Genomic DNA, 25152 nt, shown 5'->3' on the forward strand with positions numbered 1-25152 from the left:
AGAGAGGGGCGGCGATCTGACTAAAATTGCGGATAAACCGACGGTAAAAATTAGCAAAACCCAAAAAACGTTGAAGGGCGACACGCGAGTCGGGTACCGGCCAATCAGTGGCAGCACGAACCTTGGAAGGGTCCATGCTAACCCCCTCCGAGGAAATCACAGAACCGAGAAAAGAAATAGACTGAGCGTGGAAAGTACACTTCTCTGCTTTAACAAACAATCGATTCTCTAGGAGACGTTGAAGAACTTGACGAACATGCTGAGTATGTACTTGGAGAGAGGGTGAGAAAATCAAAATATCGTCGAGATAAACAAAAACAAAAATGTTCAGCATGTCTCTAAGAACGTCGTTAATTAACGCCTGGAACACGGCAGGGGCGTTAACCAACCCGAACGGAAGAACGCGATATTCGAAATGCCCTAGCGGAGTATTAAACGCTGTCTTCCACTCGTCCCCCTCCCTTATGCGTACAAGGTGGTAAGCATTGCGGAGATCTAACTTAGAAAAAATCTTGGCCCCCTGCAGGATCTCGAAGGCAGATGACATCAGCGGCAAGGGATAGCGATTCTTGACCGTGATGTCATTCAAGCCTCGATAATCAATGCAGGGACGCAATGAACCATCCTTCTTTTTAACAAAGAAAAAACCCGCACCGGCAGGAGAGGAGGAAGGTACAATGGTACCGGCGTTAAGCGAGTCAGATAAATATCTCTCAAGTGCTTCGCGCTCGGGGGCGGACAGAGAATAAAGTCTCCCACGAGGGGGAGTGGTACCCGGAAGAAGGTCGATACTACAGTCATAAGGTCGATGCGGAGGAAGAGAAGTGGCCCTGGAACGACTGAAAACCGCCCGAAGATCATGGTACTCCTCCGGGACCCCAGACAAATCACCCGGCTCCTCCTGGAAAACAGAAATAGAAGAGACAGGAGAAACAGCAGACGACAAACAGTTAACATGACAAGACAAATTCCAAGAAAGAATGGAATCTCTGGACCAGTCAATCTGAGGGTTATGCTTTACTAACCAGGGATGTCCTAAAACAACAGGGTAATAAGGAGAATGGAAAACAAGAAAAGAAATTGTCTCTTGATGATTGCCTGATATGGTGAGACTCACCGGAACTGTGGCAAAGCGCACTCTAGAGATGATACTACCATCAAGAGCGTGTACAGGGGTGGAGTCTTTAAGTTCAATGAGGGGAATCCCCTGTTCACGAGCCCAAGTCTCATCAACAAAACTTCCCTCGGCTCCCGAATCGATCAACACCGGGCAGGAAACGGAATCTCCCAACCAGCGGATGAGAGCGGAGAAGGTAGTGCGTGTGCGTGGCGGAGGGTCTAAAGTAGAAGCGCTCACCAGTAACCCTCTCTCTACGGGTGAGCTCTGGCTTTTACCGGGCAGGTGGCGACTCGATGAGATGCAGACCCACAGTACATACATAGGCGTCCCAAGATGCGGCGCTGGCGCTCAGCAGCAGAGATTCGCAAACCACCCCGTTGCATTGGCTCGGACTTATCAGCCGAAGGAGATGGTGGAGATGAAAGCACCGGAGAGGAAATAAGTGATCCATCCAGAGTGCGACTGCGGCGACGAATCTCAAAACGCTTCTCAATGCGAATGGCAGAGTCAATAAGAGGATCCAGTCGAGTCGGTAGTCCATGAGCAAGAATCTCATCCTTAATCTCGCCATTAAGCCCCTCGAGAAAACGAGCTACCAGGGCTGACTCGTTCCAGTCACAGGAGGCAGATAAGGTGCGGAATTCAATTGAGAAATCGGCTGCTGAACCTCTCCCCTGGCGAAGCGTGGACAGGAGCTGGGAAGCCTCTGCTCCGAACGCGGAGCGGTCAAAGACCCGCAGCATCTCTTCCTTGAAGCTGATATAACGACTAAGGCAGTTGGCCTCAGAATTCCATACCGCTGTTCCCCACTCCCGGGCGCGGCCAGTCAGCAGTGAGATGACAAAGGCGATGCGAGAGCCCTCGGACGCGTACGAGGAAGGCTGCAGAGAAAAAACCACCTCACATTGGGTCAAAAATGATCGGCATTCCCTTGGCTCACCGGAATAACACGGCGGGTTGTTGACTCTGGGCTCTGGAACACCCTGACCACTGGAAGAAGAAAACTCAACACGGAGGTGATGAAGCTGTTGCGCAATCTCGGTCATGCGAGCTGCAAGGGAATCCATGGCCTCACGAGCAGCAGCCAGCTCCTCCTCATGACGGCCCAGAAAAGCTCCCTGAAGTTCGAGCGCTGCTTGAAGATGACTCTCCTTCGCTGGGTCCATTCCTCTTGGTCGGATTATTCTGTCACGTACAGGAGATGAGGACCCAAAAGCAGAAGGTGATTTGACAAAGTTTTAATTCAGTTCAGGGCAGAATTACTCAGGAAGCTACAAGGCATTTAAATCCAACAGAAAGTTCATCAAACGTAAGGAACAGAGCCGCCCGGTCAGGAACGGCAATGGGAAATCCTCGGCGGCAGAGAGACAGGCTGGGTCCGAAGAGAGCAAGGAATGCCAAGCCGTAAACCACTCACGTAGCTGGAGACTTCGCATAGAGCAGATACGAGGTGATAACAAATCAGTCAGGAATGAACATGCACCAGACGGGACTAAGACGGGACAGTGATAGAAAAATAGGTACGTAACATTAAGGCAATAATCCGACGAAGAACAAGAGAAAGGAAGGACAAGAAATAGAGAAGCCAATCAGAGAAAGTGGGCAACAGATGAGAACGATAGAGATAATGAACAAGACTGTGAGTACGTAAGGAATGAGGTGATGAGAGACAGCTGAAAACGATTGAGTAAATGAATGCTAATGTGTGTGCGTAACAGAATGTAATAATGAGTGTGACCAGAAGAGGGAGAAAAGAGAAAAGAAAGAAAGGAAAGAGCCAGGATCATGACATGCTGTTTTTTGACAACACCGAGGTTGTGTGGTAATTGCTGTCTGAATCCACATCGGCCCCACTTTATATTAGGTGGCCTTAACTACTATGTACTTACATCAAAAAATAAGTACAATGTACTTACTGTGTTCAAATTGTATTGCAAAACACCTTTGCTGATATTGAGGTGGGATACGGGTAGGGTTAGGGACAGGTGTGGTGGTATGGGTAAGTTTAAGGGTAGGGTTAGGGACAGGTGTGGTGGTATGGGTAAGTTTAAGGGTAGGGTTAGGGACAGGTGTGGTGGTATGGGTAAGTTTAAGGGTAGGGTTAGGGACAGGTGTGGTGGTATGGGTAAGTTTAAGGGTAGGGTTAGGGACAGGTGTGGTGGTATGGGTAAGTTTAAGGGTAGGGTTAGGGACAGGTGTGGTGGTATGGGTAAGTTTAAGGGTAGAGTTAGGGACAGGTGTGGTGGTGTGGGTAAGTTTAAGGGTAGGGTTAGGGACAGGTGTGGTGGTGTGGGTAAGTTTAAGGGTAGAGTTAGGGACAGGTGTGGTGGTGTGGGTAAGATTAAGGGTAGGGTTAGGTGTAAGGGAAGTGTCAACAGTGTAATTACAAATGTAACTACAGAAATTAATTACAGATGTAATTACATGCAGGTATTTTTTAAAATGTAAGTACAATGTAAAAACATGTATGTACACAATAAGTGCATTGTATCAAATGATTAAATGATTAAAATGTTAGTACATAGTAGTTAAGGCCACCTAATATAAAGTGGGTCCCCACATCTCTGAGTTTACAAGAAGAGATCAATACAAATTAAATACATTAAATATATAAACCAAACAGCTTTATGTTTACGTCATGTAAATAAGAGTCTGCATTAACTTATTTCCACAGTTTTAAAGTGAAATCGGTCATTTTGAGGTCAAATGTAAGACGGACCGTTTCAACTATAGCGTGTCTCTTCCTATTAAACAGGATATCTAGATAATCATATAATAAATAGGATATACTTTTCCTACTATTAAATTAAATGTGAATGTATTATTCCAAGCGTATGACATTTGATGTACAGCAGACAATCATGTGAGTTTAGTCACTAAGGTGCACATTTATTCTTACAGACGTCCACATGAGAAACACTCACCGTCAGAATAAGGCTATTGTTGAAGCCATGTACAGCTGCTGATATTTTACACTAAATCTATTTCCTTATGTCTTGTTTTCATATCTCATGTTCTCAGGAGCCATACGGTGAGTACAGCACAGTCTCATTAATCTGCTGTAAAGTTACTGTAATATGTTTCCAGCGTGCAGGATGAAATATCCTGTTTTAACTGCTCATTACTGTCTGATGAGGAGATTGATCATTCATCATCTTACTTTTATACGGTTTCACTAAAGTCACATTTGGTCAATCACTCAAAGCACTCAATGCTCATTCCCTCTCTGTGTCTTTTGTTGTCTTCAATATAATTTCCTCACAGGTATTTATGAGAAATGGAAGGCCATTCCGGATATAAACACAGGTAAAACTATTATATAATCTCAAGAACACAAATACATTTATATAAGCAGTGAGATAACTTTGATCAATTTTTTTTATGGACTATCACTTTTCCTCATGTTTTATTGGAGCATATTTACTGTGATCTGAACACTCTTGTAGCATTAGGGTTAAATCTCAGAGAAGGAGACATCATGGAGGTAAGTCTGTTCATATAAATGGAGGAAAGTCTATATATATATATATATATATATATAAGATCAGGAGACGTGATGAATGATCTGCTTTAAAGCCTAGGCAAGGGAGCGTCATTCCAGGGAATCTGTGGGATATTCCCGTCCCCTATAAGCTGAGTGCCAATCTCAGTAAGATTTCTGATTTCTCACTTACGCTTCCATCTACTTTTAAACACTTAATGTAACTTTCATATTGTTTTCCACTCAGTTTAGTTTGTGTTTCTAGGTATGAACCGTAGAGGAGTCATTCTGAGAGCCTTTGAGCAGTTCAGACTGAAATCATGTATTGACTTTAAGCCCAGAGCCGCAGAAGAGTTTTACATCTCTGTGGAGAGTCGTGAAGGGTACAGTATGATTACAGTTACTAATCAACAATATTAGTCATATATTATTATAGACTGATCTGATGTAGCCTGTGCTGTGCTGAATGTGTAGAGGCAAATATCTGACTTAATTATTGACCAGTCAAAAGATTAAGATATAAGATATTTAAGCACATATTGGCCCTCATTTATCAAAAGTGCGTACACCAAAATTCCAGCGTACACCCAAAACCACGGTGACTTTGAGATTTATGGAATATGGAATATTCAATATGGACGTTGGCATACGGCACGCTCAAATCCTACACCAGCTCAGGAGGTGGTGTACGCACGTTTTGAGTTAGTGCGAAAATTCGCAGAAAAACAATTCCTAATACCACAAAACGCACTGACAAAGATATGCTATATTATGACCCACTGTAAAACAACAACAACAACAACAACTACAACAGCAACTAAAGCTCTATTCGCACGGGATAAGTAGGCTATTATCTGGGGACCTTGTGTGATTTAGAAATGACTCCCCCACATCTGAATTTTGCGTGGCGCATTCGCACGGGATAAGCAAGCCTGTGATTTTACTCGAATTTACTGACTTATCTCCCGGATATGACTTGAAAATGTTTTTTCGTTATAGATATAGCTGTATGAAATTATAAACAGTCGTATCGATATCATTTTGATTGTTTTATAGTAATACAAATAATTTTGTTCAGTTAGAGAACAGACACAATTAAAAACGTAACTGAGCAATATAATAACAATATACGACGGAAGATTCTGTTTCAACGCTAAAAGTAAAAGCGCCCATTTAAGCGAGTTTGTCATTGTCCTGTTCTGTTTTTGTGTTTTTCATTAAGAATAATATTAAACACACCATTCAAGCAATTTACTCCCAAATTGGTGCTCATTCTAAAGTGAAAGTATCTGCGCGGCCGCACAGGACTTCATAACGGTGCGCATTATATGCAGCCTAGCTCCATTCTTCGTGAAAGATAAAGATAGAAACGCGCACAGGAAACAAAAACCTTGCAAAAATTATATACGATCCGCCTAATCCTGGCCAAATAGAGATGCCGATTCGCACGGGACTAATGTTATCACAGGACCTGTGTTTGGTGAAATATGGTAGGTCATTTGCGGGGGAATTTTTACTTTACATATTACAGACATGGCCGATTCGCACAGGATTAAGATCACAGACATTCTCTGCAATTATTACAAATCACCAGAGGTCCCCACATAGGCCTAATAGGCTACTAATCCCGTGCCAATAGGGCTATAGTAATTCTAAACTTTTGTGTTTATTTTTGAGCAACATGGACTTCAAGGTTTAATTTGTGTGACTTTACCAAAGCATTTGATTTGTAGGCATATGTATTCCTCCAGTTGCGAGCCTGTGCGCTTTACCTGACGGTTCAAGGTTAGGCCCGGCAGCTGCGCACGGACTGAGACTGAAAATAATTCACACTGACAAAATAATAAAAATGACAGTCTTCTTCTTTTAAATAATAATAAAATAAATAATAATAATAACGACATTCTTCTTCTAAATAACAATAAGCGTCATTAATAATAGCTACAAATCATAATAATAATAAGAATCTTACAAATTGTCATGCAATTATTAATGTGAATGAATGGTACTCCACATCACATCATCATCACTATTGTACACCCCAATACATGTGACGTGATACGAAATTAAATGCTAATTATTTCAAAACACGTGCTGTAAAATAATGAATTGTGAGGTAATTTCTCATCCAAACAGCTATTTAAACTGGATTTCCACCGTACACCATATTTTGTTTTTGTGGGCGCCTTTAATCCCATTATTTAAACTACCAAATAAAACAATTTTGTTTTTTTCCACTTCCCTGGTGATGGTCTCGATCTCCACGTCAGAGAAGTTTCGCTTCTTTGCCGTCTTCCGAGTGTCCATGGTGTAAAATGAGGGCGTGGGGGAGGCGGAGACTTGAATATATAGGGGCGTGTTATTCTAATGACGATCGTTTTCAGCCGCGGCATTTATCAAGGGCAGGTTTTGCGTACGCCTGGATTTCAGAGGTGCGCACAGCTTCATAAATCAGGTGGTGAGAGGAGTGTAAGCATAATCTTACGCCAGCATATACACCCGTTTCTACGCAAGATTGATAAATGAGGGCCATTGTGTCTGGAAATGAAAAGCACAGTTTGTATTATTGTTGTTGTTATGAGATGTGGGCGATATAGTTTTATATGAATGTGCTGGTATCTCTGACTGGATTGGCAGGTGCTGGTCATCTATCGGACGCTCGTCTCCTGGAGGTCAGACTCTTTCCATTGGAGATGACTGTGGAAGAAAAGCCATTGTTGAGCACCAGTTTCTCCATGCACTGGGATTCTCCCACCAGCACACAAGATATGACAGAGATGATCATGTGACCATAAACTATGGAAACATCACCAAAGGTTGCCACATCATTTTATTATCAATTAGCTTTACATACCGAGTGTCATTATTACTAAAGAGCGCTTAGAGAAAAAGCCATTCCTTATGAACCATCACATTAATAACTGCTATAGTCTTTATTTTCAGGCTATGAGAGTTATCTCAGTAAATCCAGTGATAACGTGTCCGTCACCCAAGGCACCCCGTATGATTATTACTCTGTGATGCATTTTGATAAAAACGCCTTCAGCAAAGGAGGACCCACGATCATTACCAAGAGTCCTGAGTTCCAGGATGTGATCGGACAACTAATGGAAATGAGTGAATATGATGTGATTGAGCTCAACAAACTCTATAAATGCAGTGAGTATTTGACCGCCAGTGTTGGGCACGCTACTTTAAAAAAGTAATTAGTTATAGTTTAGGGTTGGGTACCGAAATCCGGTTCCAATATGGCACCGGTACTTATATAACCGGTATGTACCGGACCGAATCAGAACGCAGATTTCGGTTCCTCATTTCGGTGCCAAAATTCAAACGTGCTTTCGCGCTTTGGCTGAGCCAGAGACAGACGCTCAGCGCTGGTCACATCACAACTCATGACAACTATTCAGTGTTTTCAACGACATCATGTTTATTTCAGGTTTCAGACATTTAAATGTTCATAAGTAGGCTACTAGCAAAAAACACACACTGATGTCTATGAAAGCGGCAATGACAATCCTTTCAGACGGTTATAATTTGACTAACGTTACGTGTTTTATTCACATCAGATGCATGCACATTATATAGTAACTATATAGTTTACTCTATTCTTCTTCCAGTTCACTGGTCACTTACTTTCATGTATTTCGTGAGACGAGAATGAACTCAAGTGTTGTAAATCCGACAGATCCGATTCTGAGGCGCAAACTAACATGGCGCCGCCCATTGCGCTTTATAGATCAACTAACACACATTCACTCACACATTTGAACATCAGATAGTTCGTGACACAGTTAAGAAGTTTGTGAATATTTTGAATAAAACGAAATAAACCCGATACAGCTGAGCTGTCAGCGCTATTGCGGCTGCTGTGTGTCATGTGAGAAACATGACGCGTCACCATGGAAACATTAAGGCGATGCGTTCAAAAATATTTAGCCAGAGAATATGATCATATTTCAAAATAAAGCTGAAGCTCGAAGCTGGTTTGTAGCAGAGCAAGAATACAGACGACTGCTGTTATTACTGTAACTGTTTAGAGTTATATTAGGCTTGTTGTAGTTGGGTTAGGTGGCTTAGGTTTTACTGTGAATTTGTAAATATGTCAATTATAATTTGTAAATAAGTAAATTGTGTTTTGTATTTATTTATATTCATACATTTAAGTATACATTAAACTTTTAATAAATGGTTCAATTTAAATAATAAATAAATAAATAAAAAGCCATTTAATGTCATCCACCTCGTTTGGTGGCCTTTTAAAAAAAAAAAAAGTATCGGTTCAGGCACCGTTTAGGCACCGGAACCGTTTTAAAAGTATCGGTTTGGCACCGGAATCGAAAAAAACCCAAACGATACCCAACCCTATTATAGTTACTAGTTACTTATTACAAATAGTAACTGAGTTAGTAACTGAGTTACATCATCATAAAAGTAACTCATTACCAGGGAAAGTAACATGAATGTCATGTTTTTTTCAAAACTTTCAAAACTCCCAATATTAAATATGTTAAATGAATGAATTGGACACTAAATAGAATAAATGATTATTATACAACACTGTACATTAATGTACACTATTGTATTGTTGCTGTGGGACAATGTGACAGACACCTATCAAATTCAATGCATTATTGTAAATATTATCAGTAGGCCTACTATAGTGTAAATATAGTGTAAATATTATCAGTACTATACTACTCCTTTAGTAGTGGAGCTCACGTTATCACCTGGGTTTTTAGCCACTCATTTTGTGGCGGTGGTTGTTGAATTACGGTGAGCGGGAGGGGACATGTTCGGTTTGAGGGAACGTGATAATATGTCATGGCCTCGAGATCATATGTTGAGGGGATTATATATATTTCTCATGGACACGAGTTCAATGCATAAACAACCACAGCAACCTGGAATTATCAGAAATGGAAAGGCCTATAATAATATTGTGTTTGTGAGCGATGGTGCCTATAGACAGCATTCGAATAAAGTTGATCAATAAATGTTAAAAGAATAGTTATTAATGTCTTATATAATATGTTTACTAGTGATATCCGGTTGGCGAACGAATCGTTCTTTGGGTTATTTTTAGTGAACCAGTTCACCAAATCGGACTGAACTGTTCTAAACCGTTCAAGTGTTGAAATGGACAGACCTATAATTTTAATTAAGAAAAGTGTGTAAATAAGAAATGATTATATTAATGAAGTTTATCAATAAATATTAAAAGAATATGTCTTATAAAACATGTTTATCTATCCCACCCAATAGTCTTTTAAATCCATTTACTGGCCTTTTATTTTTATATTTAATATTTACCCTAATTAACTCTCTGCATATTATGTTACTTAAAGTATATATTTTATAAATAGTCAAGTCAACTTTATTTATATAGCGCTTTTAACAATACATATTGTTTCAAAGCAGCTTTACATTGTTAAACAGGAAAATAATGCAGTATAATTTTATTCAGCTGTATAGCCATTCTGGGGAAAAAAAAGTCCTCAGTTCATTTCAACTATCATACAGTGACAGTGTGGGAATTAGATCAGTAATTTAGTTTATATGGTTAATTTAGATTTATTTCGATATTTAGTTGAAAATGTTAGAAAATACTGTAACTGCAGATCATGCCAGTAAAGTTTTGACTTTATGACTGTATTTATGTGGGCACACAGGAGTTTTACGGGAATTTAACATATTAGGCGATATATTTGAATGGATTTAAAAGGCTGTGAGATGGGATGGATAAAAAAAAAATCATGTGGACCAGTAATATTTTATGTTTTTACATATTATTTTATAATTTATTGGGAGCAAACCTAATTTGAATGCTGTTTATAGGCACCATCACGCATAATATAATAGGCTATTATATAGATTAATATAATCATTTTAACTCCTAATTAAAAATAAAAAATAATCTATATATTTCATTTTATTTAATGAAATTTTAATATGTAAAAATTTTAATAGGTTTAATAGGCATAATAATAATAATCATCATAATAAATAAAGACGCAATGAGTGAGTGGATTTAAAAGGCTGTGAGATTACTATTTTGACAGGTTGTTTTGAAGACATCCGCCCCTGGTTTAGCATGAAGTATAGGCCTTCCACTACGCCACCTAGCAGCAGCAGCAGCGCCGCGTCAGACACGCTTCTGGTGTGCAAAGACTGACGATACTGATCCACTTTTGCGGCGCGACTGAAGCGCGGTGTTGTGACGCTTCCCCTCATGTGTGTGTTGAGGGGCGTTCCTCAAGTTTACCGCTATGGGCGTGCGTTTGAGCCACCGGGGAATGAAAAAAAAAGGCCCGGCGATAGACGTCCCTCCGTCTCCATGCGCTCTACTTCTATTGGATAGTTGCATCGCGTTCAACGGATTCATTTGCATAAAGTTGAGCTTTTTAGAAGCGCGGCATTTGTTAAAATGCAGCGCCGCCTTCCCAGAATGCTTTGCGGGTGCGTTAAAGTCGAATAAAGTGCAGTGCGGCGCGACAGTTGCACGGACAAGTGGATCACCTACAGAAACGCCACAGCTGACACACAACAGAAACGCCACAGCTGACACACAACAGAAACGCCACAGCTGACACACAACAGAAACGCCACAGCTGACACACTACAGCTGACACACAACAGAAACACCACAGCCGACACACAACAGAAACGCCACAGCTGACACACAACAGAAACGCCACAGCTGACACACAACAGAAACGCCACAGCTGACACACAACAGAAACGCCACAGCTGACACACTACAGCTGACACACAACAGAAACGCCACACAGCTGACACACAACAGAAACGCCACAGCTGACACACAACAGAAACGCCACAGCTGACACACAACAGAAACGCCACAGCTGACACACAACAGAAACGCCACAGCTGACACACAACAGAAACGCCACAGCTGACACACTACAGAAACGCCACAGCTGACACACAACAGAAACGCCACAGCTGACACACAACAGAAACGCCACAGCTGACACACAACAGAAACGCCACAGCTGACACACAACAGAAACGCCACAGCTGACACACAACAGAAACGCCACAGCTGACACACAACAGAAACGCCACAGCTGACACACAACAGAAACGCCACACAGCTGACACACAACAGAAACGCCACAGCTGACACACAACAGAAACGCCACAGCTGACACACAACAGAAACGCCACACAGCTGACACACAACAGAAACGCCACAGCTGACACACAACAGAAACGCCACAGCTGACACACAACAGAAACGCCACAGCTGACACACTACAGAAACGCCACAGCTGACACACAACAGAAACGCCACAGCTGACACACAACAGAAACGCCACAGCTGACACACTACAGAAACGCCACAGCCGACACACAACAGAAACGCCACAGCTGACACACAACAGAAACGCCACAGCTGACACACAACAGAAACGCCACAGCTGACACACAACAGAAACGCCACAGCTGACACACAACAGAAACGCCACAGCTGACACACAACAGAAACGCCACAGCTGACACACAACAGAAACGCCACAGCTGACACACAACAGAAACGCCACAGCTGACACACAACAGAAACGCCACAGCTGACACACAACAGAAACGCCACAGCTGACACACAACAGAAACGCCACACAGCTGACACACTACAGAAACGCCACACAGCTGACACACAACAGAAACGCCACACAGCTGACACACAACAGAAACGCCACACAGCTGACACACAACAGAAACGCCACAGCTGACACACTACAGAAACGCCACAGCTGACACACAACAGAAACGCCACAGCTGACACACAACAGAAACGCCACAGCTGACACACAACAGAAACGCCACAGCTGACACACAACAGAAACGCCACAGCTGACACACTACAGAAACGCCACAGCTGACACACAACAGAAACGCCACACAGCTGACACACAACAGAAACGCCACACAGCTGACACACAACAGAAACGCCACAGCTGACACACAACAGAAACGCCACAGCTGACACACAACAGAAACGCCACAGCTGACACACAACAGAAACGCCACAGCTGACACACAACAGAAACGCCACACAGCTGACACACAACAGAAACGCCACAGCTGACACACTACAGAAATGCCACAGCTGACACACAACAGAAACGCCACACAGCTGACACACAACAGAAACGCCACAGCTGACACACAACAGAAACGCCACAGCTGACACACAACAGAAACGCCACAGCTGACACACAACAGAAACGCCACAGCTGACACACTACAGAAACGCCACAGCTGACACACAACAGAAACGCCACACAGCTGACACACAACAGAAACGCCACACAGCTGACACACAACAGAAACGCCACAGCTGACACACAACAGAAACGCCACAGCTGACACACAACAGAAACGCCACAGCTGACACACAACAGAAACGCCACAGCTGACACACTACAGAAACGCCACAGCTGACACACAACAGAAACGCCACACAGCTGACACACAACAGAAACGCCACACAGCTGACACACAACAGAAACGCCACAGCTGACACACAACAGAAACGCCACAGCTGACACACAACAGAAACGCCACAGCTGACACACAAAAGAAACGCCACACAGCTGACACACAACAGAAACGCCACAGCTGACACACAACAGAAACGCCACACAGCTGACACACAACAGAAACGCCACAGCTGACACACAACAGAAACGCCACAGCTGACACACAACAGAAACGCCACAGCTGACACACAACAGAAACGCCACACAGCTGACACACAACAGAAACGCCACAGCTGACACACAACAGAAACGCCACACAGCTGACACACAACAGAAACGCCACAGCTGACACATAACAGAAACGCCACAGCTGACACACAACAGAAACGCCACACAGCTGACACACAACAGAAACGCCACAGCTGACACACAACAGAAACGCCACAGCTGACACACAACAGAAACGCCACAGCTGACACACAACAGAAACGCCACAGCTGACACACAACAGAAACGCCACACAGCTGACACACAACAGAAACGCCACAGCTGACACACAACAGAAACGCCACAGCTTCAAGATTCAAGATTCAAGAGTTTTATTTGTCACATACACAGTTATATACACAATATACAACTGGCAGTGAAATGTAAACAGGTCCGCTCCATGGACAGTGCAAATAACAGTTACAAGAAATTAAATAGAAATAGAATAAAGTTAGAATAAAAAGTATTAACATAAGTAGAATTATAAATAAATCAAGTAAAAGATAAAAATAGGAAATAAGATAAAAATAAAAATATAAAAAATATGTGGATGATAAGTGAGATAAACTGTAGACTTAAAAATAAGTGGTTAACATAAAATATATAATATGTATATATAAAGAAGTATAATGTGCAAGGTTTATTACAGGTTGTTACGCAGTAACAATAGGGACGTAAAGTAAAGTGCAGTGCAATTGCAGTATGTGGATGTTAATGTTGAAAGACCGTATGTTTATGCGTGTGCGGGGGTGAAGTGAGTCACGTGACTGAGTTCAGGAGTCTGATGGCCTGGGGGAAGAAACTCCTCCTGAGTCTTTCAGTCTTTGCCATCAGGCTACGGAAGCGCTTACCAGATGGCAGCAGGGTGAAGTGAGAGTTTGCAGGGTGATTAATGTCTCTGATGATTTTAGTAGCTCTACCTCTGCAGCGTTTGGTGTAGATGTCCTGCAGAGACGGGAGAGCTGAGCCTGAGATGCGCTCGGATAAGCGCACCACTCTTTGCAGGGCTTTGCAGTCGTGACTGGTGCTGTTCCCGTACCACGCTGTGATGCACTGAGTCAGGACACTTTCTATCGCCCCTCGATAGAAAGTTTTCAGGATGGCTGGTGAAACCCTGAATTTCCTCAGCTGGCGCAGGTGGTACAGTCTTTGCCTGGCTTTTTTCACCTGTGTCTGGATGTGTGTAGTCCAGGTCAGATCCTCGGAGATGTTCACACCCAGGTATTTGAAGCTGCTCACTCTCTCTACCGGTGTCCCGCTGATCATGAGAGGGGAGTATGACCGATGCTGTCTCTTCCTGAAGTCCACAATCAGTTCTTTGGTCTTGTTAACATTCAGAGAGAGACAGTTGTCCTGGCACCATGATGTCAGTTGCTCCACTTCGTCCAAGTATGCCGTCTCATTGTTGTTGGAGATGAGACCCAGGACAACAGTATCATCAGCAAACTTGATGATCGAGGTGGAGCTGTGTGTGGACAAACAGTCATGGGTGTAGAGAGAGTAGAGCAGGGGACTCAGCACACAGCCCTGTGGAGCTCCAACACTCAGGGTGATGGAGGTGGAGGTGAACTGGCCTACTCTCACCGCCTGGGGTCTGCCAGTGAGGAAATCTTCAATCCAGAGGCAGAGAGAAGAATTCAGGCCTAGATCCAGGAGTTTGTGTGTTAGCTTAATGGGAACTATGGTGTTAAAGGCTGAGCTATAGTCAATAAATAGCAGCCTGACATAGTTCCCACTTTTGCTGTCGATGTGAGTGAGGCAGGAGTGAAGGACGTGAGAAATGGCATCTTCAGTCGATCTATTGGGACGATAGGCAAACTGAAGAGGGTCCAAAGTGTCAGGAATGGAGGAGCAAATGTTGTTTTTAATGAGTCTCTCAAAGACCTTCATGACTAAAGATGTGAGAGCCACTGGACGATAGTCATTTAGGCAAGAGGGTTTACTGATCTTAGGTACAGGGATGATGGAGGATCGTTTGAAGGAGGTGGGGACAACAGATGTAGCAAGGGACTCGTTAAATATGGATGTAAAGAGCCCTGCGAGCTGATCAGCACAGGACCGCAGAACACGACCTGAAATACCATCCGGCCCAGCAGCTTTCCTGACATCCACACGTTTGAGTGCCCTCCGAACCTCGTCCTCCGTGACAGAGATCACGTGACCGTTGCTGCTCTGAGGGACTCTCTCTGACGCGTCACTCGCCGGAGTCGCGCTGCCGCGATTACCATCAAAGCGAGCGTAGAAAGAGTTTAACTCGTTCACCAGTAACGGATCAGCTCTCACCTCTGCAGAGGATTTAGTTCCAAAAGCACAGATGGTTCTCAGTCCCTGCCACATCCGCCGGGAGTCGTTGAGTTGGAAATGAGATTCCACTCGGTCTTTATAGCGGAGTTTTGCGGCTTTAACGGCGCGCCGGAGAGCGTAACATGAAGCTTTGTACTCCCTCATATCCCCCGTTAGGAGACCGGCATTGTAAGCGGTGGTGCGCGAGTTTACTGCAGTGCGAATTGAACTGTCCACCCACGGTTTCTGATTAGGGAAGGACGTTATAGTTAATGTTTGTGTGGCTTGCTCTGTCAGTGTGTTAATAAAGCAGAGCGCCACTTCTGTGAACTCGCTGACGTCTTCAGAACTCGCGCGGAACATGTCCCAGTCGACGTCATCAAGAGCTGCCTGTAGCGTGATCTCTGAATGGGATGACCAGCGTTTGACTTCCCTCCTCACCGGGGGCTCTTGAACGAGCCTTTGTTTATATTCCGGTGTGAGGAAAATGGCGGCATGGTCCGATTTGCCAAAAGCTGGCTGTGAACGAGCTTTGTAGGCGTTCTTAAACGGAGAGTAGCAATGATCCAGTGTGTTTGCTCCTCGTGTGGGACAGGAGACATGCTGGTGAAAGTTTGGCAATACTTTCTTTAGGTTTGCTTTGTTAAAATCACCCGCGACGATGAAAGCAGCGTCGGGGTGTTTGTTTATGAAGCCGCTGGTCACATCATGGAGGGCAGATAAAGCCAGCCCCGTGTCTGCTTGTGGTGGAATATAAACGGCAGTGGAGATGACCGAGGAAAACTCCCTCGGCAGGTAGAAAGGCCGGCACATGAGAGTTAAATGTTCCAAGTGAGGCGAGCAGGATCGCGAAAGAATGGAGATGTTCCTAGGATCGCACCATTTCTTGTTTATCATGAAACACACTCCACCGCCTTTAGATTTCCCGGCCTCGGCTGTTCTGTCCATCCGAAAAACAGAGAAGTTCTCGGACGGCGTCACGGCTGTATCCGGGACCGCTGGCGTGAGCCATGTTTCGGACAGACAATAGATGTTGCAGTCTCTCATGTCCCGTTGAAAAAAAAAAAAAAGCTGACACACTACAGCTGACACACTACAGAAACGCCACAGCTGACACACAACAGAAACGCCACACAGCTGACACACAACAGAAACGCCACAGCTGACACACTACAGAAACGCCACAGCTGACACACAACAGAAACGCCACAGCTGACACACAACAGAAACGCCACAGCTGACACACAACAGAAACGCCACAGCTGACACACAACAGAAACGCCACAGCTGACACACAACAGAAACGCCACAGCTGACACACAATAGAAACGCCACAGCTGACACACAACAGAAACGCCACACAGCTGACACACAACAGAAACGCCACACAGCTGACACACAACAGAAACGCCACACAGCTGACACACAACAGAAACGCCACACAGCTGACACACAACAGAAACGCCACACAGCTGACACACAACAGAAACGCCACAGCTGACACACAACAGAAACGCCACACAGCTGACACACAACAGAAACGCCACAGCTGACACACAACAGAAACGCCACAGCTGACACACAACAGAAACGCCACAGCTGACACACAACAGAAACGCCACAGCTGACACACAACAGAAACGCCACGCAGCTGACACACAACAGAAACGCCACAGCTGACACACTACAGAAACGCCACAGCCGAAACACAACAGAAACGCCACAGCTGACACACAACAGAAACGCCACAGCTGACACACAACAGAAACGCCACAGCTGACACACTACAGAAACGCCACACAGCTGACACACAACAGAAACGCCACACAGCTGACACACAACAGAAACGCCACACAGCTGACACACAACAGAAACGCCACACAGCTGACACACAACAGAAACGCCACAGCTGACACACAACAGAAACGCCACAGCTGACACACAACAGAAACGCCAGAGCTGACACACAACAGAAACGCCACACAGCTGACACACAACAGAAACGCCACAGCTGACACACAACAGAAACGCCACAGCTGACACACAACAGAAACGCCACAGCTGACACACAACAGAAACGCCACAGCTGACACACAACAGAAACGCCACACAGCTGACACACAACAGAAACGCCACAGCTGACACACAACAGAAACGCCACAGCTGACACACAACAGAAACGCCACACAGCTGACACACAACAGAAACGCCACACAGCTGACACACAACAGAAACGCCACAGCTGACACACAACAGAAACGCCACAGCTGACACACTACAGAAACGCCACAGCTGACACACAACAGAAACGCCACACAGCTGACACACAACAGAAACGCCACAGCTGACACACAACAGAAACGCCACACAGCTGACACACAACAGAAACGCCACAGCTGACACACAACAGAAACGCCACAGCTGACACACAACAGAAACGCCACAGCTGACACACAACAGAAACGCCACAGCTGACACACAACAGAAACGCCACAGCTGACACACAACAGAAACGCCACAGCTGACACACAACAGAAACGCCACAGCCGACACACAACAGAAACGCCACAGCTGACACACAACAGAAACGCCACAGCTGACACACAACAGAAACGCCACAGCTGACACACAACAGAAACGCCACAGCTGACACACAACAGAAACGCCACACAGCTGACACACAACAGAAACGCCACAGCTGACACACAACAGAAACGCCACAGCTGACACACAACAGAAACACCACAGCTGACACACAACAGAAACCCCACGCAGCTGACACACAACAGAAACGCCACAGCTGACACACAACAGAAACGCCACAGCTGACACACAACAGAAACGCCACAGCTGACACACAACAGAAACGCCACAGCTGACAACAGAAACGCCACACATCTGACACACAACAGAAACGCCACAGCTGACACACAACAGAAACGCCACACAGCTGACACACAACAGAAACGCCACAGCTGACACACAACAGAAACGCCACAGCTGACACACAACAGAAACGCCACAGCCGACACACAACAGAAACGCCACAGCTGACACACAACAGAAACGCCACAGCTGACACACAACAGAAACGCCACAGCTGACACACAACAGAAACGCCACAGCTGACACACAACAGAAACGCCACAGCTGACAACAGAAACGCCACACAGCTGACACACAACAGAAACGCCACAGCTGACACACAACAGAAACGCCACAGCTGACACACAACAGAAACGCCACAGCTGACACACAACAGAAACGCCACAGCTGACACACAACAGAAACGCCACACAGCTGACACACAACAGAAACGCCACAGCTGACACACAACAGAAACGCCACAGCTGACACACAACAGAAACGCCACAGCTGACACACAACAGAAACGCCGCAGCTGACACACAACAGAAACGCCACAGCTGACACACAACAGAAACGCCACAGCTGACACACAACAGAAACGCCGCAGCTGACACACAACAGAAACGCCACAGCTGACACACAACAGAAACGCCACAGCTGACACACAACAGAAACGCCGCAGCTGACACACAACAGAAACGCCACACAGCTGACACACAACAGAAACGCCACAGCTGACACACAACAGAAACGCCACAGCTGACACACAACAGAAACGCCACAGCTGACACACAACAGAAACGCCACAGCTGACACACAACAGAAACGCCACAGCTGACACACAACAGAAACGCCACAGCTGACACACAACAGAAACGCCACACAGCTGACACACAACAGAAACGCCACACAGCTGACACACAACAGAAACGCCACAGCTGACACACAACAGAAACGCCACAGCTGACACACAACAGAAACGCCACGCAGCTGACACACAACAGAAACGCCACGCAGCTGACACACAACAGAAACGCCACAGCTGACACACAACAGAAACGCCACAGCTGACACACAACAGAAACGCCACAGCTGACACACAACAGAAACGCCACAGCTGACACACAACAGAAACGCCACAGCTGACACACTACAGAAACGCCACAGCTGACACACAACAGAAACGCCACAGCTGACACACAACAGAAACGCCACAGCTGACACACAACAGAAACGCCGCAGCTGACACACAACAGAAACGCCACAGCTGACACACAACAGAAACGCCACAGCTGACACACAACAGAAACGCCGCAGCTGACACACAACAGAAACGCCACGCTCACGCCACGCTTGCAGGCAATAATCAATAATGACGCGAAATATTTACAATCAGTTGCACGCACACACAATCCACAAAAACTGTTAATGCCACTTCTGGCTAATTTAAATGCTAATAACTATATACAATCGCATCTGTGCAGCCTCCCGCACTGATATCTTGTTCACAACTCCGGGGAAAGTTTTGGAACAGTCCAAATCACGAACAGAGGTGGGGCAGTTTGGAAGAGTCCATTTGTGAAGGGTGGCCTTTTTTACAGGATGCATTTACTGCGGTACAGCCCACGGCGCAAACTACAAGACAAAAATGGAAATAATAGAAAATTGGTTAGACTTCATTTATTAAATCTCAGTGTGTGTTTATTTACCTAATTATCCACAGCAAAACTAAATGAACCGAACATGTCACCGTTCTGAATACCTCACCCGGAGCAATATTTGATGCCAGGGAGAGCAAGGGCCATTGTGATGAACTGAAATGGTGATGAATTGCTGTAGTCTCAGTGTGTGTTTGTGTGCACTGCAGATTCGTCCGTCTCTTTCCTTGCCCACTGTAGTTTTGATGATGAATCTCTGTGTCAGATGAGCGTCTGTTCTGCTGCTGATTATGGCTGGCAGAGAGTGAACTCAGTGAAGGGCATCAGTGTGACTGACCACACGTACTTGGGCAGAGAGCAGAACGGTCAGATCTATTACAGTCAGTCAGTAGAAATGCTCCACTTCCATCCACAGCTGCTACACACCTGTCTTCATGCCCGCAGGCTCGTCTTTGTTCATGCACTTCAGCACTGAGGGCAGAAACCAGGGGGACGCAGCCAGATTGGAGAGCAAGACACTGACCCCTACAAGAGCCTGCAAAGTCCAGTGCCTGCAGTTCTACTACTATCACAGCGGGAATGAGTCTGACCAGCTCAACATCTGGATCCGAGAGTACCAGAATGAAGCCGACAGCACAGGAACTCTCAGACTCATGGATCAGATCACAGGTCTGTCTCTTCTTCACACACTCATATAGGCCTGTGTCTCAGTGTGACTGACCGCTTCATTTCTTGCAGAAAACCCTGGGAATTACTGGAAGCTGCATCATGTGCCACTGAACGCCAATAAATCTTTCCAAGTTGTGTTTGAAGGCCGTAAAGGAGCAGGAAACTCCAGTGGAGGCTTCTCACTGGATGATATCAATGTTTCAGAGACCGAGTGTCCCTTCACATGGCAGATAAGAGACTTTAAGAAGAAACTGGACAGTGGGTTGGGCCTTTTGAGTCCACTGTATTACTCCAGTGATGGTTATCGCTTTAGGGCTGCGTTACTATTGGGTGGGAATGAACTTTCAATGAGTGTTTCTTTGGTATCTGGTGCAAACGATGAGCAGCTGCAGTGGCCTTGTCCATGGAGACAAATAACCGTCCAGATCCTTGACCAGAATCCACACATACAGAAGCGCATGTCCTTTGAGCAAAGCATCACCACCGACCCTAATGAAGGTTAGATCTTTAATGCAATCTGATATTATTATTCTCATTATTCATGTGTTTATATGCAGCATTTCACTTAGATGAGAATCAAAGTTATTATCTGAAGCTTTCAGGGTTATTTTAAAAGCCATGTTTTGCTCTAACAGGCGGCAAGTATTACTGGGACAATCCTCGAAACTTTGGACTTCAAATCAACATCGACGGCGAGTCTGTATTTTGGGGTGGATTTTTCATAGCATCAGCCTATTTTCGGCTCCTCACAATAGATGATCTCACTAGAAGAGAGTTTATCAAGGGCGATGACATCATACTTCTCTTGACCATGCAAGGTAGGATTTGAGCTCAGAGAACAGGTTTATCTGCTGTATTAAGAGCAAACTGGGCCTTATTAGAATGATATGGAGCCGGATCAGCCTCAAAAATAATACATTTACAAAACACAGTTCATAAATAAAAGCATAAATATTACACAAATGCATCTTCCCTAAATAAATGTAAAATCTGTACACAAATGTGTCTATATCAAGTTCTTGAGTTAAAGGGGTGGTAAACCACATTCTTTTGAAGGCTTGACTGTGTTTGTGGGGTGCACTGTAACATGTGTTCATGCTTCGTTTAAAAAAAAATTGCCTTATTTTTCATATATTTGACCTTTATTCTACACTGCTCTGTCCCTCCTTGTAAAACGGTCTGATGCTTTCCGGGTTGTATGAAGCCAGTCCCTCAAAAATACGCAGTGGGCTCTGATTGGTTAGCTGGCCCAGTGTGTTGTGATTCGCTAAACGCCTAGTGCACGTATGTCGGAAACGTCACGCCCCTTCCCTTCACCGGTAGACTGTGCTTTCTTTGGTCAGTGTTAGAAACAACGGCGTCAATAAAACCATACCAATCTGAGCCCGAATCAGACCCAGAACATTTGAGTGAAGATGATCGAGCAGAACCTGTTCAGTCCTCAAGAGTAAAGACTGCGGATCTATAATGATCGCTACTGAATGGCACTTTAACTTTTGTATTTTTAGAACGATTATAGCCAAATATCTGTCCCAAGAACTAACCCAAAACGAACACTAAGCACTGGCTTTAACTAGTAAGTTAGCCAAATCACAGAACCATGTTTAGCATGCCTGTAGATAAACAATACATAAAAGCTCTAATCAAAGAATCATTTACACTAATGCCAGGTTCGCTGTTGAGATTTAAACGTTAGTGTTTGTAACGTTAGGAGTTCGTCGGATAACGTTAAGTATGAATGAGCTTTTAACAGACTGGTTTGCAGAACAGTGTTGTCATCTGTTTACTTCCTTGCTACAACATATTACAGGAAAACACATCGATGAAAAATAAATCAGACTTACAGGTTGTGGCCCGTGAACAGCTTCTGTTTGTAAATCCAGCTTTCAGGACAAGCCGTTGTGCATATCCTGTATTGAACTCGCGAAGTTTGTGTTGTCCTCCGTGAAATGTGCAGCGCGCGCGTCGTGCATCCAGGCACCGGCAGTGTTTTTTTCACGCAGCTGACGTTGTGCAAATCTGGCATTGAAATCGCGAAGACGGTGGATGTTTTCCTCAGATGTGCTGCAGAGAGCCCTGCGCGCGCCTGATTCCCCGCTGACTCAAACACACGTGCATATAACATGCTGTATGTTAAACGCTCTGCAACGCACCCCCGTCCCACAAGGAAGGCTGAACAGAGCAAGTACCCCAGACCTGCAATCCGGATGAATATAACAGCGTTTCCTTGGCATCGCGGCAACAACACTCCGGCCTAACTAACTTATACCACAACAGCGCCGCGATACAAAATGGCCTCACCCCCCCTTAGTTAATATTCTCGGAGGAGGGGTTTATGTAAATATTGGGCCTGCTGATGTCAGCAAAACCTGGAAGAATGTGTGTAGTCGCCTACTGGCCGTTTGCTGTAGTCCTTAGAAACTGATTTCTTTAAAAGCAAATATCTCCCTTTGCTTTAAACTTTGAACGTTGTGACTTTGCAGATGTTGTTTATGCTCAAGCAGCAACATTACACGTTAGCTAAAGTTAGAATAGTGAAATCGTGGTTTACCACCCCTTTAATGTCCATCACACATTTATGAATGAAGACACATTTATGGATCGTTGAATCTGCATTTGCTTTGAATGTGTGTTATTTTTGAGACTTTCTTGTCAGGTTAAGATTCATAAATATCTTTTTTTGAGGATGTTCTGTTTAGCCAATCGCGGTGAGCTTTTAATCCTCCAATCAAAACGCTCCTTACTGACCAGACTCAAGAAGCTCAACGCTTGTCCTGTGCTTTGCTCCATGATCGGGTCCTTCATGTAAAGACATTTTAATGCAAACTCTTTTTCCAGCACCTGATTACAGTTTCTACTAAATCACATTATGATTTATATCGTTAGCACAAAATACAGCTAGCGGTTAGCCTGCTGTCTTATACACCAAAGCTGCACCTGTTTATTCAGATCAGTCTGTAATGTTATTAATAAGTGTTCAATGTCCAGATATTTCATTTAATAACAACAATTATGTGATGTGGTCTGTTGTTGTTTATGTTATTAGTAGTAATATCAGGGTCACAGTGACATGGACATTAATTCAAAAACTTGATATATACATATTTGTATAAAGATTTTAGATCCGGCTCCATAAATGATGATTGGGCAGGAATGATATTCTCATCTTTATGAGTGATGATTGAGCAGGAATGATATTCTCATCTTTATGAATGATGATTGGGCAGGAATGATATTCTCATCTTTATGAATGATGATTGGGCAGGAATGATATTCTCATCTTTATGAATGTTAATTGGGCAGGAATGATATTCTCATCTTTATGAATGATTATTGGGCAGGAATGATATTCTCATCTTTATGAATGTTGATTGGGCAGGAATGATATTCTCATCTTTATGAATGATGATTGGGCAGGAATGATATTCTCATCTTTATGAATGATGATTGGGCAGGAATGATATTCTCATCTTTATGAATGATGATTGGGCTGGAATGATATTCTCATCTTTATGAATGATGATTGGGCAGGAATGATATTCTCATCTTTATGAATGATTATTGGGCAGGAATGATATTCTCATCTTTATGAATGATGATTGAGCAGGAATGATATTCTCATCTTTATGAATGTTGTACTGATCCAGATATCTCAGGGCTGCTCCAGAGCGACTCTCTACCCTGCCCTAAAGCAACAGTGAAGAACTTCCCCATTTCTCCTGACGCAAGTGTCCAGCAGGGACCATGTCCTGCGAGGTGAATGTCCTTTAACCTCTGCTGTACATGTGACTAATGCACACTATATTTAAGAACTAATGTAGGAGAGAACATGCAATACTGTGTGGATATAGTCTGGGAGCTTACGCTGCTACAAGGTGAAGCATGACATTCATAATTCAGTTATTAATCTGACTCCATTAAAGTTGTTGTTATCTCTTAAGCTCCTCTTCTTTACACACTGGGTTGCCAACTCTCACACATGTGGCTCTCGCTCTGCCCAACGAAATCTCACGCCTGCTTTTGATATGAAACTAAGTCTCAGCTTTCAAATTTTATACGTTTTAATACGAAATTCAAACAATAAATACCGTTTTGTCATAATATGGCATGACAGATCGCTGTATCGCATCAGTTAAAGTCGGAGCCACTGAACAACAGAGTTGTGACATGATTTGATCTCGCCGTTACTCGGTCACATGGTTCATGAACAAACCAGCTCTGCCAATACATTTGAATGGCTTTAAGCGGATAGACAACAACTTCACTAACAGGTATTTGCAGTATTGAGTGCTTTGATAA

The 25152-nt window shown here is 44.2% G+C and overlaps 1 protein-coding gene across 1 annotated transcript; it reads left to right on the top strand.

The window, feature by feature from the left end:
* Positions 1-2321: 2321 nt before the first annotated feature.
* Positions 2322-24613, top strand: LOC307126350 (meprin A subunit beta-like; the record flags this gene model as incomplete). The annotated part of the gene is made up of 11 exons (XM_079816813.1): positions 2322-2342; positions 4142-4151; positions 4385-4426; positions 4867-4984; positions 7239-7417; positions 7545-7760; positions 20394-20549; positions 20629-20853; positions 20923-21351; positions 21489-21671; positions 24501-24613. The coding sequence occupies 11 exons, from the start codon at positions 2322-2324 to the stop codon at positions 24611-24613; spliced, it is 1692 nt and encodes a 563-aa protein (XP_079672939.1).
* Between the last annotated feature and the right edge of the window lie 539 nt (positions 24614-25152).

Source organism: Gobio gobio (genome assembly GCF_949357685.1).
Source record: "Gobio gobio genome assembly, chromosome: 5".
Taxonomy (NCBI): domain Eukaryota; kingdom Metazoa; phylum Chordata; class Actinopteri; order Cypriniformes; family Gobionidae; genus Gobio; species Gobio gobio.